Source organism: Cololabis saira, chromosome 13 (genome assembly GCF_033807715.1).
Source record: "Cololabis saira isolate AMF1-May2022 chromosome 13, fColSai1.1, whole genome shotgun sequence".
Classification (NCBI taxonomy): domain Eukaryota; kingdom Metazoa; phylum Chordata; class Actinopteri; order Beloniformes; family Belonidae; genus Cololabis; species Cololabis saira.
Genome location: NC_084599.1, coordinates 10,480,471 through 10,499,460, shown reverse-complemented (window position 1 = coordinate 10,499,460; position 18,990 = coordinate 10,480,471). Strand labels below are relative to the sequence as shown.

Sequence of the window (18,990 nt, the reverse complement as noted above, 5' to 3'; positions counted from 1 at the left end):
AAGTATCAACTCAAGTTTTTTACTGAAGTAAAAGTATAAAAGTACTGGTTTCAAAACTACTTAAAGTATCAAAGTAAAAGTAATGTAAGGGGGAAAAAGCCATTAAGGACAAAAGCCATTGAAAATGAATGCATCTTAGTATAATGCAAATATATTAAAGAACCATATATGTGTACTATTGAGCATTAACATGTGTTTCAGAGAGCAGGAGATATGATGACTAGTTGCCTATACGTATTGTAATGGTGCAAAAGGTCAAACTTCAGAGGCATGTTATCATTTATCCTAACCTTTATTGGAATGTACATCCAAGTTTAGTTGCAGGAATCTGAGGGAACGGATGTAAGAACAAAACTGGACAAGAACATCTGAAACAACCACAACCAAATTCACTCTATCCGGATGGAGCAATTTAACTGGATAGTTTTTTTTTTAAAGGCCAAAATGAAATAGAGTAACGAGGTTGTTTTTAAAATGTAAGGAGTAAAAAGTACAGATAATTGTGTGAAAATGTAAGGAGTAAAAGTAAAAAGTCGTCTGAAAAATAATTACTCCAGTGAAGTATAGATAACCAAAATTTCTACTTAAGTAAGGTAACGAAGTATTTGTACTTCGTTACTTGACACCTCTGAACACAACAACACACCACAACAACACATCACAACACACCACAACAACAACAACAACAACAACACAACAACACACAACAACAACACATCACAGCAACAACACAACAACAACACACCACAACAACAACACAACAACAACACACCACACGCTGCTCATCAGCAGGTCAACACCACCGTAGATGAAGGCAAGGCAAGTTTATTTGTATAGTACAATTCAACACAAGGTAATTCAAAGTGCTTTACATCAACATTAAAAGCGGTAAGACACAATTAGACAGTAAACAACAAATAAAATGAGATAAAATCATGAGAAAAGAAGGTAAAATAATAAAAAGCACAAGTTGCTGAAAACTAAGGGCAGTAGAGTACCGCAGGTACACATCTCATTCCCGGTTTTCAGAGAGTATTTAATTTAAGAGTAAAACTTAAACTTTACTTAAACTTTATTTATTTATATAGCACTTTTCATACAGGTAGAGTGCAACACAAAGTGCTTTACATTAATAAGTAAAAGAAACAATCTCCCTTGACCCCCCCACTCCCCGTACCCTCATTCATACGACCAACACACACATACACACAGCATATTATTCAGATGCAGACACACCCGGCACCCCCCCACCCTTGTGATAAAAATGGAGTATGACTGAGCACCGATAGACCAGGTGAGGAAACACCATCCTGGGTGCCACCGCAGAGATCCCCCCGACCCAGACAGAGAGGGGCCCACACCACGACTATAAAGCCCTGGAGCAGGACCCCCAACCATCCAGGACAGCAGGACCCCCAACCATCCAGGACAGCAGGACCCCCAACCATCCAGGACAGCAGGACCCCCAACCATCCAGGCCAGGACAGCCCCCCGTAGGCAGACCAAGCTCCCGGCGTGGAGGGCCGTATGGGAGTACGGTTAAATACCAAATAAATGAAATAAAATGATAGGAAAAGAGGTAAAATAATAAAAAGCACAAGTTGTTCAAAAGTAAGGGTAGTAGAGTACCGCAGGTAAGTATTTAATTTACTTCAGTAAACAGTAATGTTTTTAGGCCTGATTTAAAGGAGCTGACAGTTGGAGCAGACCCAAGGTCTACAGGAAGTTTGTTCCACCGGTGAGGAGCAGAATAACTGACCACTCCTCACCTTGCTTGGTTCTGGTTCTTGGGAACCACAACAAACCAGATCCAGATGAACCTCAGGGGTCTGGGAGCTTCATAGGGAACTAACAGGTCCAGCATGTATTTTGGTCCAAGACCATTCAGGTCTTTGTAGACCAGCAGTAAGATTTTAAACTCTATCCTTTGACTCACTGGAAGCCAGTGTAGTGATTTCATGACCGGTGTAATATGGTCCAGTTTCCTGGTGTAATATGGTCCAGTTTCCTGGTGTTTGTAAGGACTCTGGCAGCAGCGTTCTGGATCAGCTGCAGCTGCCTGATAGATTTCTTGTTAAGGCCTGTAAAGATGCCATTGCAATAATCCAACCTACTGAAAATGAATGCATGAATAAGTTTTTCCATGCCTTGTTTAGACAGAATCCCCTTAATTCTAGCAATGTTTTTTAGGTGGTAATAGGCAGATTTAGTGATAAACTTTAGATGGCTGTTGAAGTTCAGGTCTGAGTCAATAATTACACCAAGATTTCTGGCTTGGATGGGGTCTTAGGTCAATGAGAGTACATGTGCTTCCACTTCAAACTCAGACTAATAAAATAATGACATTAGAATGATTTATGTTAAAATAAACTGAAATGCATGTGGACTCTACACTGTATGTCACCATTCCATTTTCGTTTGTTTAGGGTTGCCAACCGTCCCTTGAAAAACGGAATCGTCCCGTATTTATAAACTAAATTACGCGTCCCATATTGAGCTGAAAAGGGACGCACTTTGTCCCATATTACTGTGAGAGTCAAAAAATCGTCATAAAATGCCAATGGAAAATGGCTTCGAGCTGTTGAGTTCATAAGTAATTTTTTTATGTTTTACTACAACTGTAGCCTACAGTCATGGCCTTTGAGGCACAAATATGTTTACAAGTTTTCTACAGACTTTCTGTTTGCACTTTTGTTATGGGATTAAAAATGTGCACTATTACAAAATGGATGTTCTGCTTTCTTAATATTGTTTTATATTAATTTATACAATTTTAAGTAAAGCAGGACAGGTTTCTGTTTAAGAAAGATACTTATTTTATTCAGTTCATTTTGTTATTTTGTATTAAAGTGAATTGCCGGATAATAATTTGTTTTCCATGTGTTCATGGCATTCAAAAATATCCATCTAATTCCATTCAGGTTCAAGTCAAATAGTAAAAAAATCGTTTCACTCACAAAAAAAGGGGCAAAAAAAATTCACCATGCCAGGAAAGGTGAAGGCAATCAGGTCGGCCAGCTCTGCCGATGAGGTGTCCCTTATTTATTTTTCAGGGAGTTGGCAACCCTAGTTGTGTTCCAGACTTATCTTTTTTTAGCTGTTTGCAGAAAACATGTGACTTTCTGGAATGCTTTGAATACTGATTAAAAACGAAACATCATGTCAACAGACACTGATTCAGCTTTTGCACTGTTTTTCTTTCTTTCTCGTACTGCACTACTTTTATTTTCATTCCAATGTATATACTGTTTATATTTTGTAATTATATATTTTTTACCCTTTCGCTGCATGTGTGTGTAGGGTGTACTGCTGCTGCACAAAGTGAAATTCCCCATTGAGGTAGGAATAAAGGACAATGTAATCTAATTTAATCTAATTCAAGTGTAAAAAAAACAAATCAAAAGAGTATAGTTTCAAGATAATTAAAAGTGAGAATAAAAATAACTCATTTAATTTAATATGATAAATGTAATCTTCATGATATATACGGAAATAGGAAAATAAAGAAAACCCTTGCTTAATCTAACGTTTTTAATAACATGACATGACAAGGAATCATTACTCGGTCTTTCAATTCTTCAAATATAACCTCAGATGAGCAAGGACAAAAATTACATTTCATTATTTATTTACCATAAACTAGGTCTGGAAAAATGTGTTTAATTTAGGTACAACTCATTATTTAATAGCTTGTAGTATCACCTTCAGCAAGAATAAGTATGTGTTTTAATTATGAAATGATTAGTTGCTTACAATGTAGTGGAGATATTTTGATATTCTTCATTATAATCAATCATCATCAATTCATAGAGATTTGAAAGCACTATTTTACTAACACATCTCAACTGCCTCTGGTGGTGGTCTGGACATGGACAGGGCTAAGGCAGCATCTTGATTTTTTGTTTTAAAGCGGTTCTGTTGTATAGTGGCTCGGGATCAGTGTCCTGGTACATGACCCAATTTTGCCCAAGCTTTAGCTGATGGACAGCTGGCCTCACATTTGAGTCTAGAATTACTTGGTACACAGACAAGTTCATGGTCCACTCAATGCATTCAAGGTGCTTTGTTTATACAAAACAAGCCCAAATCATTACCCCAATGAGGGCAATGATCATCACTTTTTCCTCTTCTGTCCAAATTAAATTTTTCCAGAAGTATTATGATTTGTTCAGGTGTAACTTTGCAAACTTGGGCAATGCTCAGGTCTGCAAAAGCTCTGATAGGCAGCAGCATTTGCTTTCTAAGACAATAGCTTATATCTAATTTTAAGACATGGTAAGGACCAAATGGTTTTTATTTTCAATTAATAATAATAATTCTTATGAATAATAATAATAATAATAATAATAATAATAATAATAATAATAATAATAATAATAATAACTTTCCTTTATTAGTCCCACAATGGGGACATTCTTTCTCTGCATTTAAACCCATCTCTAGTGAAACTAGTGTAGTGTAGTAGTGGGCTGCCATTTGTACAGCGCCCGGGGTGCAGTAAGGGTTAAGGGCCTTGCTCAGGGGCCCAAAGTGGTTAACCTCGTTTGCAATCCAGATATGATATGAGATATTAACTCCAGATATGTAAAATGTAAGCTTAAACAAGGGTGGACTTTAAATGTGAACCTGTAGTCATATAAAAAAGAACAAGAAGAAACATTGTTATATTATTATTAAGTCCTCTCATTAGACAAATTACTTTATTTTAAATGGTTATATCTACAGTGTACACCATTCATCTGTCTATACAGAAGTATTCAAGTCTAGTTGCTTTGGCTAGCTTGTTCCATTTTCACATCAGTTTCTTCTGTCTCAATCTTCTGAGGAGCAAAAGGTCCAACCAGCCAGTTTAGGGGTGTATTGTGAAGTAGATATTCCATGACGCTATCCAGGGAGTGTTGGATCTAAGATAAACAGGTGAAAAATGTGTTGTGTTCAGTGATGATAATTTATTAAAAATAAAAACAGCAATAATTAAATATTACACTAAAGCATGTTGAAATTTGTACTTGTTTCAGGTGTACACGACTTCGCTCCAAAAGGTGGGGAGTGATTGTGCTAGCACTTCCTAGCGAGGCCTGCAGTTCTTCAGCGGCTTGCCGTGCACTGGTCAGCTGGTCCTGGACGGCACCTGGCAAACCCTGAGCGCTGGAAACCACGCTGGAGCATGCAGACTTCATCTGGTGACTGAGAACACGGACCATAGAGAGGACCTGCCAGTCCAGCTTCTGTGGAGTATGTATATATATTTACATATATAAATACATATTAAAAAAAAGGAGAAATAAATCAATTATATAAAGATTCACTTTAACCCGAATTAATACTATTATTATTATTATCTTCTTTATTACGGACTTAGAATGGACCGGACTATTCTAAATGCTTTTGCACAGATTAGTCCAAATGAACATTATGTACTTATTTTATGACATGCTAAAGGTAACAAAGTTAAAAAATAAAAGAGTAGAAAACAAAAAGAGAAAAAAACATATTTGAGCACTTAGCTCCTGTTCAGGTCCCTGTGAGGGAACTGGAATCTATCCCAGCTGACAACCACACAGGGCCAGAGACATAGAGGTGAGTGTGAGATACAACTCTCACACTCACCTCTGCAAATCTCCAATCAATCTAACACTTAAACTATGCAAGACAGGTAAAGCCGCGGAAAAATCATCACAAACGGTAAGAACGCCACACAATCCCACATAACCCTCATTAGGAATCGTTTAACTGGGAAGCAACAGTGATAAATTCCAGAATTCTAAACCACTTTGAGGAAAAACAAAACAAAACATGCTGCACCTGTTAAGTATACATAATATAGATTTAGATATGCAAGACTGTTCATTTTAGAAACCATTGGTTAAATCTAGTAATGAACCCTGACCTCATGTTCATCTTTGGCTCCATCTAGTTCGGATTCTGTTTGTCCAGCTTTATGATGTTTCTGCTTCCACTCTGCCCATTGCTGCTGCAGCTGCTCTGTGGCTCCTCCCATTTGACTGGTAGCAGTGCCCAGACTGGCACGGGCTTTCTCTACCAGGTCCAGAGTGCTGGTTATCTGAGCCAAGGAAGAATAGGTGGCATCCCTGGCATGTTGTGCACGGCCCAGGGAGTGCTCTAGGGCTCGCTGCTGTACCTTGGAAGAGAGTTTTCCCAATCGAACAAAGTAGCTGGAGTTGGCTGAAGTGGCGGTCAGCTCACAGCTGGGAGATTCAGCAACAGCAACTGAAAGAAAAATGCATTATAATCTCTCATAAAATCATTCCAAATGTTCTGTCTTGTAAGGTATCTAAATCTAAAAATGTGGTCTGAAAAAAAGAAAAAACGTAACAATTTAGATTTACTATATCCAAAAGTTCCAACCCTCAGAAGGAACCAATGCAGCAACAGTAAAACTTTAATTTCTGACATTATGGACATTATTATTGTGAATGTCGTCACCCACCCCCCCACCCCCTCCCCCCCCAAAAAAAAACAAAAAAAAACAAAAAAAAACACTGGGTTTGTATGTGTATATTTGTGTATGTGTACGCATATGTGTGCGTAGATATATGTATATATTAAATATAGTAATAATGCACATATATACACTTGGTTTCTGCCGTCATGGTATCGATCAGTAATGTGTGTGCAGACAAGGTAGAAAAAAAAAAAAAAAAAAAAAAAAAAAATTCTGACATTAAAATTTGATAATTTGTTTGTCCGTATCTATCATTTATTGTTTTCCACTGTTTGCTGGCCGTAGTGTATAATTAAAATACCTCTGGCGTGTTTCAGTTGGACACAGGTTGCACAACATACTTGACCAGTTAGTAGTTTTCACAGCTCTTTTGAAAAGTTGATAGTGTGTGTTTGATTGATTATCTTGCTGGCGTATTAATCTGATGCCAAATGTTTGGTGACTGGGAGCAATTCTGATGGCTGGTATTTTAAATGTTGGGTATTAGACACTGTTACAAGTTTTGAAACTTCATATCCTAATAATTACACCACTGTGCTTTACTTGGAGAAATATGCATTCATTTTGGCTGTTCTGTTGAGATTCAAGATAAACATGCGTGACCACATACAAGCTTGAAAATAATATCTCATCTTATCTGAACAATGCTGATTCAAGGTTCAATCAAAAGTTTTGTGCTGGGGAGAAAGCAAGTCCCTTTTTAATGTATTTGTTTATGGCAGTTGGCGTTATCTAGTGTACTTTGTTGTCACAGAAACTCTGAAGCATTATCTGTTTTTTATAACTAGATGATAGTGATAACTATTTGGGAAAACAGCAACTGTGGCTCTGATAAGGGAGCGTCATCCATTCCTTATGGCTTACAACTGTATTTCAAGTAAATTTTTTATTTTATTTTTTGGAGGGAGGAATCACTCATTTGTTTTAACATCTTTTCGTCACTGATGGAAACTCATCTGGTCTATTATTTCCCCTGGCAGTTTCTTTTCAATGTGGGGTCATGAAGCAGACCTGGAGATGAGACCCGGTCCTCAGCTTTAAAAGTTCTGGTGATAGTATTTTCATAAAATCGAAATAAATCCTGATTAAAGAAAGTTGTTGGTGTATACAGTTTTTTTTGTTTTAAAACTCTTTGCTTGTGGTCACAGGTAAAACCAAATTTTATGTGATATTGCACAGGAGGGTTGTCCACGTTGTTGTATTACTGTGTATTTTGGGATCCAACACAGTGAGTGTGAGCCCAAGGCTGTGATTGTAGGAATGTCTAACTTTTGTTTTTGATGTTTTCTGAATAAATGTGGCCACACATTTATTTTTTTACATGCACCATATTCGTTGCATGGATGAGTTACCGTAGTATATTATGAATGGTCGAAAGAGCCTAAAATGATTCCCTTCCATTGTACCAACTGGCACTCTTGTTTCAATCTGGCCACTTAACTCCAATCTGGTTAAAACACATCAGCTCAGAAAAAACTAAAAGATTCACTAAAAGATTCACCCTCTTGTTTTAAGTCTATGTGAGCTAATATATATGACACTCTCACTATTCAGCTGTTTAAACTCCTCTTTTGGTTTTGTGGTGTTGAATTTTCCAGTGTTCATAATTTTTAAATATGTGAAATTTAATATATTATTTCAGTACTGGAGAAACACAGGCTGCCAAAGTAAGATGAAATCATAGTAGCAGGTGTCAGAGCTGTGAGTGTTGGAAGTTGTTGGTGCTTTACAGTCCAAGTAAACAGAAGGCGAGTTCATTGGATGTCCCACCTTCCCCTCTATGAATAGGGCCAATCATTCATGTCTCCAGCTTCATTCACCGCAGTCGAGTTGAATCCTATTTATTACACCACTCCATTCTGCCAGATTACCTTCACTTGCCTTTATGTTTGTGCACAGTCTCATCGAGTTTTGCTCCACTCTCATTTGATTTAACTATCAGAGTACTCCTAATTTCTTTCCCAGGAGTAGACATGTGGCTTTATTACTCCCTCTGGTTTTTATGAGCTGATTAGGAATTCCTCATTTACTGCATTTACTCACCTAGCTCTTTTTCGGTGAGCGGTAGGTGCTGCTCAACCCAGTCCTCAGATCGGCTTAGAGCCAGGCCCATCCCACTGCTGACCATCTGGCCCATCCTGGTGCCCATGACAGTGCTGATACCTCCGCTGACTGCTGCCCGGGTCAGCTCAACGCCACCCATCACAGCTCCTACCACAGCATCTTTGGCTCCTGCCACCGACTGGTACATCATGCCTACTGTGTCTGACACCACCTGCAGGGAGTAAAGAGATGACAATGTTACATAGTCATAGAGTAAAAGCGGTGCTATTCAGCATGTTATATGTATCTTTTATTCTACAGAAACAACATTTGCAACTAAGTGACACAGGGTGCATCATTACTAGGGGTGGGCAAAAATATTGATACGGCAATATATCGCGATACATAGTCTCCCGATACGATATCGATATTCAATGTATGTATCGCAATATATTGCCGTATCAATATTTTTGCCCACCCCTAGCTGCACTTTATTTTGTGATTTCAGTGTGAGTGAGACACTGCATTTTATTTTTGTCATTTTAAGTCAGGGGCAAGTAGCTGCACTTTATTTTGAGATTTCAGTGTGGGTGAGACACTGCATTTTATTTTGAGTATTTTGTATTTAAGAATAATGCACACTCTGCACTTTTCATTGTGTTTCAGTGTGTTTTTTTCACGCAAATATGTTGCATAATTAAAATGGAAAGTTTGAATTACATTGTTTTGACTCAGTCTGTCCAATGCATTATCAGTATCATCTGATGTACATATATACAACTTGGATTTTAAGATGTGTAATGCATTTTTACATTTTTCGGTGAACTATGTAGAATATCGCGATATATCGCATTATCGGGATATCGCAATTTGTATCGTATCGTGGCTCAAGTATCGTGATGCGTATCGTATCGTGAGGTCCTTCCCAATACCCACCCCTAATCATTACGACAAAAGGAAGAAATGCCAGGACTATCAATTGAAACCATGACTGAGGGGTCTTAATACACAAAGATGACAGCAAGGGGAAAGACCTAGTGAGAAAAAGGTCAACACTGCCATTTATTAGTATGCAGTAAAAAGGTAACAAGAAAAAGAGCTTTCTACTTTTGTCTGGGACAAAAGTAGAAAGTAATGTTAAAGCGATGTTAAATGTAATCCTCGCATCGCTTCATTGTTGTGATAACATGGTTTTCTGTCCGACCTTGTCAGCTGGTATGTGAAGAATAGGCAGCTTTTCTTCCATTTTATCAAGTCCTTTCAAGGCATACTCATTCACTGTGGTCACTGAAACAAGCACACAGAATACATTCACTTTAAAACACAAGAGCAATAAGTCTGGGTGTTAACATACTGAAAAATATATTTTCTCAACCAAGTGTGAAGTAAAATGACTTAACAAAAACAGCAATCATCTTGCATTTTACATCACAGCAATGACTGAAAGAGCTTGAAAAATCCCAAATGAACAAAGTAGATATTCTGTAACAGGATTTCAATGCTACTTAAATTGCAAAAGTCTTGCATTATCTTTTTTAAGAATTTTCCCATGTTTTACATGCATGCTTTTGCTGCACATATACTAGATAATATTTTGCAAAAAGAAGAACCTACGCTGTGGTTCAATCATGTCCAAAATAGGTTTGGACCCCACTGTGGCAGCAGCTCCCAGGGTTCGGACTCCACTCTCTGCTACACCCATCACCCCCTTCAGCAAGGGAACGTTGTCTTTGGTGTTGGTGTAGGCGCTGGACACCACCCCGCAAGCTGAACTCACCAGGGGCAAGTTGCCCACCCGAGAAATAACAGTCTGGGCAAAGAATGCAACATTTTAACGTAAATGAAAACTGCAAAGTACAAACAAGAATTTGTTAAATGTGTCAAATGACACAATTTTTCTGAATTTGGGGTCATCCCGGGTCTGAGTGTTCCTCACCTGCTGGTCTCCAGTATCTGGTTCCATTGCTGCATCTCCAGTCTTATTGGTCTTTTCGGTATCTGCCATTGTGTCTGCTGGGTTCAGTCTCTGAAACAGAAGTCAGTGTGTTAGACACATAAATTCACTTCACTTTGCTTTGGGTGCATGATGAAACAGTTTCCTCTCAAAAAAGTTTTGTTAAAGTGACTGATATGCTTTATCTTGCAGGAATAGCTGTCCTGTAGGATTTTTTAAGCAGAAAAGCTGCTCAACCATGTTAAACCTTTTTGTCAACACTCTGATGCAATGACAATGAAATTGCTCTTCTTACACTATGAATTGGTGCTGCCATGCAAACAATTCAAAGTCTATGTATTTGGGCTAATTGAAATTTCTACTGACAGCTAGGTTGATAGCCTGTCCTATTAGATTTTTCTAACAGCATTTACTTGAAGTCATAACATCACTCTTTTTAATAATTTCACATTAGGTCTCAAAAGACCAATTTCAGTTTTTAAGTGCATTAAAAAAAGCAAAGTGCTTACAACCATCTGATTCCATCTTAGTATTTCAGTATTGTACAACAAAGTCAAACGTAAAATCCGCCTTTACACATGCTTGTATCCCTCGTTATGGATCACAGTTATACACACTTTATTCTGAGATCAAGAAATATAACTGAAACACACAACGATGGACATACGAAAAGAAATTGTGGATATAGAGGAAGTTCTGATTTCTAGTTATAGATTGGAGTGTTAATAAAATGATGAATTCTGGTAGGATCTGTGGACCAAAAGGGCTTTCACACTGATGACATATTGTTCTCAAGCTCTCATGAAAGCATACAGACAAAGGGCCCCTTTGATAGCATTATTCATCTAAAGTGGAAGAGAACAGAGTAAATCCGTAGATCTAATAATATAAAATGTTGCTTTACACGACAACCAGGGCAAATGAACTACTCGACATGACAGCTGTTAACACAAAGTAGTTTGTTAAATAAAAAAAAAAAAAAAAACAATTGTTTCAAATGAATATCCAATGATATATTTATTGGGCCACAGAAAGCTGTAAAATGCATTTTTTTTATTTGTATTTTTAATGGGAAGCAGAAACTGAGTGGTTTTCTCAGAGTGGCGTAGCGTCAACTTCACACAAGGCAAGAGGCATGAATTAACCGTTTCTCCCACCTGTATGCTCACATCTCTCTTCACAGCCTACATGAACATTTGTTTTGAGTGATCTAATCAAAAATAGGTGGCTGTAAGTTCACGTGTGAATACTTTCAGGTCACAGTGAGGAGGCTGTGAGGTCCCATTACTCCGACTGCCGTTAAACCATATGCTCTTATTACTGTGAAAAAAATAAGTGCTTTTAAGCGAACTGAATGAAATGCCTCAGCTAAGGAGCTCATAACTCAAAAAAACAATTATGTATGAATCCTGCACATGGTTGGTATGCCCTGGTATTATTAGTAAATCATTTTGTACAAGTCTGTGCCAAATACATCAGTAACAATCAAGCATTTTAAAAGGCATTGACTGTTTGGCCTCTACAGTAATGGCTTGGTTCACATAACTAGTATTAATGGGATGGTGTGGGTATTCTACTCGATTATCTGTCATGAATGAGCTGTAAATAGAAATTGTGGTTAATGATTCCTTTTTTAATCATGAGTATTTTACAGATGCCTTCAAATTATTGGGTCATTTATCATGTTAAAACCAAAATAATCTCACTGTGATGCTACAGCGTATTCTTCACAATCCCTTTAATGTTTTTGTCAACAGATGTTCATAAAATACTTTGGCTGAATGTTTAGAGATATTATATTAATTAATATTTTGCGATAAAGAGTTACCACTATATTCATATATACATATTTAATTCCCTTTATTTGTAAAATGCAGAAAAAAGTCAGATCAAGGCACTTACAAGTGGTCATATCTGAACCCATATTCTAATACCAGGTGTGAAGTAATGTACTTACAACTGTGTACTGAGATTGCAATTTGTTATTAGCTTGAACTCTAAAAGGTGATGCCATCTATCACCGAATATAACGTGAACTCAAGGTTCTTTTGCGCCATGTGAATGCAGAAAAATGCTCTTGAAGGTATGCAGCCCTTCTAGTTATTCTATGCCCAACCATTTTTATCAGCAAGCCTCTGAGGTTTTTTTTTTTTTTTTTTTTTAATATTTCTATCCCTGATTTTCTCCCATTTTATCACCCAGTGCTCCTATCTAAGTGACAGTCCTGGGCACTGCCATCCTCTACCAACCCCGGGAGGGCCCTGCACTGAGCTCAGGTCTCCTCCTTAACCTGAGGAGTGAGCAGGCCGCTTCTTTTCACCAGACAGGGTGGGGCTTCTCCGGCCGGACGTAGCGCGTGGAAGGATCACGTTATTCCGGCCAGATCCTCCCCACCCCATCTGGCGCCCCGGTTGGCCAGAGGGGGCATGTATAGCCCAGGACTGCTGCATGTTTTTGTGAGGGTAGCTCACATTAGCTACCAAGGGAACACGGGGAGAACATACAAACTCCACACAGAAAGATCCTTTCGCCAACCATGTTACAATCATGTAACAAAGAATCCTGGCAGAGCATCCGTTCCCTTGATCCATTTTAGTGGATGAGACATTTTTTCCTTGTATGCTTGGCATTAAGAAAGAGTGAAGAGGTATACTGGATACAAAAACTACCCCGTCCTTCCACAGTGCTTACAATTCGTGACTTCACCTGCCCTTACTGAAATGCTGTTTCCAAGTGTTTGACATGCTTTACCTGATATATATAGCACACGAGTCGCAGAAGGACAGAAGTCCGACTGGCCAGCTGTAATTGCTAACGAGACTAACATAAATACTTACATATATTGGTCTATATTAACTTGACAGGGGGGAATTGCTGATTCATCAAACTGTGCAGAGAGCAACTCCAGCCATGGCTGAGGCTTCTGTAGAAATTAATTTCACACATTTTCTGTCAAAAGTGGATGAAATCCTTGCTCTGATTTTTTTTTTCCATGAACTTTATTGTTCCAGACGATCTCTGCTCTCTGGGCACTGTGTGACGGAAGATTGCATTTTGTTGCAACAGCTTGGTTGAGCAACACACTCTATTAAGTTTCAGCTGATGACATCTTAACTGTTGCTTTATTACAAAGCAAAGTCTAACTCTGTCTTCAGTGATACCAAGCAAGATATGAAGCTGTGATGATGTGTGCAGAGAGATGGCATGTTAAGAAGAAGGTACGGTGCAAGAAACTAGGCTGCTTTAGTTCCTCAGAAATGATAATCTCATTCCTGCTGAATACTCATGAAAATACAAAGACGACTACCCTCCCTGCAAAGCTAAACTTCACATGACCTTTTATATAAATTATGCTGTATCTTAAGACATTTACATATTGAGAAAGGTGTTGAAGGCAATCCAAAAGGGAACAAAACAAACCACTCTAAATTAATAGTTTAAAAAGGAGAACACTGATTTGTGATTAAAAAAAAACAAAAGGACAGAAACAAAAAGAGACAACCTGTTCTTGAACTGTTGAATTTTGTCTTTCTTTTATTGGAAGATGTGGTGCTCCACAAGAAGTCGCAACCTAGAAGTGTAAGGCTGGGTTTTTCAAATCGAAAGTGTCTTCACTTCAGCTTTATCTGAAAGTGTATAAATTACCTAGATAACAGCTGGATTACTTTGTGGTTTCTGAAAACTATTATATCAGAAACATCCAGTGGTGCCAAGACAAATCTGACGAGTCATAGGATTATTTCTCTCTATTTCTCACAAAAAAAAACCCAAAAAAAACTCACTTGCTGAACATCCTTGCTCCCTCGGTCACAATCTGAGACGAAAGGTTATAAGAAGACATTGCTTCACATTGAAAAGAGTCACACACTGAGAAGATCAGCAGTCTTGATACAGATTTATTTTATGGAACAATAATTATTAGCACAGATGATCAGCTGGTAAGAATTTACTTCCAGTCCTATATGTATATAGTCACAATATTAGCAACTAGTAAGTAACAAGTGTTGCTTCTTCTTCCACTTTATGGGTGGTGAACTTTAACCCAGATAAGGTAATACAACTAATAACAGTGCTCCTTTCATGAGCCTCGTCTTATTCATGTGAAACTTCTCAGATTTAAGTCTGTTCAGCATCATAAAGGAAATTAAATCCAACTGTCTCCTCTGAAGATTTGTTGTGATAGTAAAAGTTGCTACGTTAAGGCTGATTTATGGTTCCGCGTTACACCAACGCAGAGTTACGCCGTAAGCTACGCCGTACCCTACGGCGTAGGCTCTGCGTCGATTTAACGCGGGACCATAATTCAGGCTGTAGTTAAGTGTGCTGAGCAGATGCTCCTTAATGCATGGCGGAGGAGTCCCACCTTCACTTCACTGACCTCGGTAGCAGCCTGCTGGTCCTCTGTCCTGCTGTGACCCTGCTGATGCTCGTCAGGAACCAGCTCCAAGACCGATCCCCTCTTTTCGTAGTGCTGTTGAGCAAGAACAAGTCGCTCTGTGGGCGTGGACTGTCAACTTTAAACCAATCACATCCCAGCAGGAAGAGACAGCCGTCCTTGTTGCAGGTCACCGCAAGTTCGAGATTAAACAGCCTGCTGTATTTATAAAACACTAAACGTCGTATCCAACATTCCCTATAACTAGGGTTGCCACCTTTCAGAAATAGAAATAAGGGACGCCCTGATTTCAGCAGCTAAGGAGCCAAAAAAAAAAGCCCCAAAACTTCTAAACTGCATAAAAATGTGTTTATTTTATATGAAAAAACAATTGATTTAATTGATTTAAAGTTTAAAGTGCTTTAATAGCATTGAACTTGCATGACTGTAGAGACAGCCAACCATACTAGCAACTGAAATAGCCTCCTATGCTTTGTATGTCCACATCAGCCCAGATGTATAATATAGCCTACAGGTGAAGAATATGGTGTAAAAGTTAATTTATTTCAATAATTCAACTAGAATATGGTGTAAAAGTGAATTTATTTCAATAATTCACCTAGAATATGGTGTAATGTTTATGTTTATGTTTATTGAAGGATCCCCATTAGAGACACATGACTGAGCCTCTAGTCTTCCTGGGGTCCTGAATAAAACAAATACAATACAAATGTACAGCTAAAAATACAATTTAAAATAAAAACAGAAAATAAAAATAAAAAATAAAATAAAATACAAAGAACACAGATACAAAGAACAAATTCACATTATAAATCAAAAGAACAGATTTACAAATCACAGTTATGTACTTGGCAAATTGGCTAGGTATATCTTGATATTCTTTTTGAAAGTAATTTTGCTATGTATTGTAGAAAATATATTTTTGGGCAGTGCATTCCAGAGGGTTATTGACCTATATATACCAGTATGTTTCAGACAGTTTGATTTAGGTGTTGTTTGTATTCTTATGTTACCAGAAGCTGCTCCCCTGGTGTTGTAACCATGTTCAGAAGTCATTTCTAACTGGTGAGCCAAGCTATACGGCTTGCCAGTGGAAATAATGTTCCGCAGTAGCATTATAAGACTCACTGCTAATTTCTTTTCAACCATTAGCCATGCCAGATGTTCATGCATATAACTAATACTTGTCATGTATGAACAGCCTAATGCCAGACGAGCCGCTTTATTCTGCGCAATCTGCAACTTTTTCAAATCAGATTGTGTAGCTGATGACCAGATAACAGGGCAGTATTCTAAATGAGACAAAACCAAAGAATGAATAACAGATTTCATTATCGAGGGAGTGATGAATGCAGAACACAGTACACAGAACACATTAACAGTAATGGTTAATTTATTTCAATAATTAAACTAGAATATGGTGTCAAAGTTCATTTATTTCAATAATTCAACTAGAATATGGTGTAAAAGTTAATTTATTTCAATAATTCAACTTAAAAGGTGAAACTAATATATTACCTAGTCTTATTACATGCAAAGCAAGATATGTTAAACCTTTATTTGTTATAATTTTAATGATGGAATTGTTTATTGATTTCATAAAATATTCTCTAATTTATTTTTTATTTGGGGTTTTCATAAACTGTGAGCCATAATCATCAAAATGATAACAAATAAAGGCTTGAAATATTTCACTTTGAATGTAGTGGGGAAATAATATATTTGTTTCACCTCTAGTTAAATTTACTACGAATGACGTTTTGCAATATATTCAAATGTTCCGACCTTCACCTGTATGACATCAATAAATAAGAGAATAATATATGTCCGTATTGGTTCAATACGGAACACAACTATTAATTCCCAATTCCCAACTCCTATCTGGAGGTGAAGCCCGAGTCCTCCCCGCTGTCTGGCACACACATATAAAGATCTGGGCACGGACGCAGCAGGTCCTGTTGTCCCGCCACAAAGATTTTGCTGGACTTAATCTTTCCTGTGTTTTATTTTGTTCATTATTGATAAAGTTAGTGTTGATGTGTGTGTGACAGACGTGTGTATGGGGCGTTAATGAAAATACAGAACAAATCGCGTCCCGTATTAGTTCAATAAGGGACGGCACATTTTTTTCTCAAATAAAGGACAATTCCGTATTTTACGGGACGGGTGGCAACCCTACCTATAACTCCAAAACATTAAACATTCTGGACATATAGTCTACTTCTAAATAAAAACTAAGATTACGTGCTCTTTCTGTGGAAATAAAATTGGAACAATCAAACCATGTCTGGCCTCATGTCATGTAACTCAGACATTTTGGCTTAAAGGGGACCTATTATGGCATGTAATATCTATTTTAAACAGGCCTTGAATGTCTTAAAAACAAGCTTTTGATTTTTTTCCCTAGATAAATTAGAAATTCAGCCTCTGAGGAATGTCTTTATCTTCCCATTTTCTAACCTCATTATCTATGTGGGATTCTGAGTGGGCGGGGCTATGATAATGAGGCTCTGTGCTGATTGGCTGCCTGAATGACGTGTAGCAGGGGAGGAAACAAAGCATCGCTCTGGGCAGAAGAGCAGCCGGCTGCGTACACTATTAAGATAAGATAAGATAAGATAATCCTTTAAAAGGAACCCTGGCTATTAAGACATGTAGGTCTTAAAAGATAAATGTTGGTATCAATTATAACAATGTGATATAAAAAACCTTGTTGATGTCTTCGTTTTTATAAAATTTGAAAATATAATTTAACTCGTAGGTCGCCATTGTTGTTTACATTCTGGGTAGTGACGTCAGACGGTGGCTCCTGCTAACCCCCGTCCACTGTTTTGACACCCAGAAACAGATGAAAACACAGCTAAACAGGTGACGGCGCACCAGAAACACAGATCAAAACACAGCTAAACATTAAGGTGACGGCGCACCTACAAAAAAGTAAAAAAAAAAAAAAAAAAAGTACCGCACCATAAAGCATGAACTATAAAAACACCATAAAACTCAGACAGACTAACAGACCACACGTTTCAACTAGCAGATAGCCGATGCTACAATAAAAACCCCAGCCAGATCTGGTGTCATTAAATTAAATAAAGATGTTCTTGCCTATTTGATGCGAAGTCTGTGCCTCCCGTTTCATCAAACTCCCGGGCCAGTCCCCTCAGCCTCTGGTCTGTCATCAAACGGTGGACCCAGCCCCGAGGCCGGTTTTAGGGGGGGGCAGGGGTGGGCTATGCCCACCCAAACGTGCATCCTACCCACCGGCGTCGGCGAGAGCGGATGGCGGAGCGCTGTAGTCTCTAGAGCCATGGCTACGCCGTCTACGCAGGAGCCTACGCCGTAGACGGCGTAGGCTCCTGCGTAGACGGCGTAGCCGTGGCTCTATGAGCCCGCAGCGCTCCGCCATCCGCCAGACCAGAGGCTGAGGGGACTGGCCCGGGACTTTGATGAAACGGGAGGCGCAGACTTCGCGTCAAATAGGCAAGAACATCTTTATTTAATTTAATGACGCCAGATATGGCTGGGGTTTTTATTGTAGCATCGGCTATCTGCTAGTTGAAACGTGTGGTCTGTTAGTCTATCTGAGTTTTATGGTGTTATTATAGTTCACGCTTTATGGTGCGGTACTTTTTTTAATTTATTTTTTTACTTTTTTGTAGGTGCACCGTCACCTTAATGTTCAGCTGTGTTTTGATCTGTGTTTTTGGTGCGCCGTCCCCTGTTTAGCTGTGTTTTCATCTGTTTCTGGGTGTCAAAACAGTGGACGGGGGTTAGCAGGAGCCACCGTCTGACGTCACTACCCAGAATGTAAACAACAATGGCGACCTACGAGTTAAATTATATTTTCAAATTTTATAAAAACAAAGACATCAACAAGGTTTTTTATATCACATTGTTATAATTGATACCAACATTTATCTTTTAAGACCTACATGTCTTAATAGCCAGGGTTCCTTTTAATAGTCCCACAGAGGGGAAATTTGCAGTTTACAGCAGCAAAGGGGATAGTTCAAAAACAAGAGGCATCAATAGAAAAGTAATAACACAGTAATAATAACACACTATAAACAGTAAACTGGTATATACAATAATAATAATAATAATAATAATAAGAAAAAATAAATAATAAGA

The 18,990-nt window shown here is 38.2% G+C and overlaps 1 protein-coding gene across 3 annotated transcripts; it reads right to left on the bottom strand.

Moving 5' to 3' along the window:
- Positions 1–4,659: 4,659 nt before the first annotated feature.
- On the bottom strand, positions 4,660–14,974 carry plin3 (perilipin 3). 3 transcript variants are annotated; one of them, XM_061737646.1, is made up of 8 exons: positions 14,842–14,974; positions 10,446–10,535; positions 10,124–10,319; positions 9,714–9,796; positions 8,510–8,741; positions 5,891–6,231; positions 5,010–5,228; positions 4,660–4,904 (listed from the first exon to the last, which is right to left on the bottom strand). In XM_061737646.1, the coding sequence occupies exons 2-8, from the start codon at positions 10,512–10,514 to the stop codon at positions 4,764–4,766; spliced, it is 1,281 nt and encodes a 426-aa protein (XP_061593630.1). In that variant the 5' UTR covers positions 10,515–10,535; positions 14,842–14,974; the 3' UTR covers positions 4,660–4,763. The 3 variants fall into 3 exon arrangements, with proteins under 3 accessions (XP_061593630.1, XP_061593631.1, XP_061593632.1); XM_061737647.1 differs by having other exon boundaries at positions 14,827–14,948; XM_061737648.1 differs by lacking the exon at positions 14,842–14,974 and adding an exon at positions 14,246–14,264.
- Positions 14,975–18,990: the final 4,016 nt, after the last annotated feature.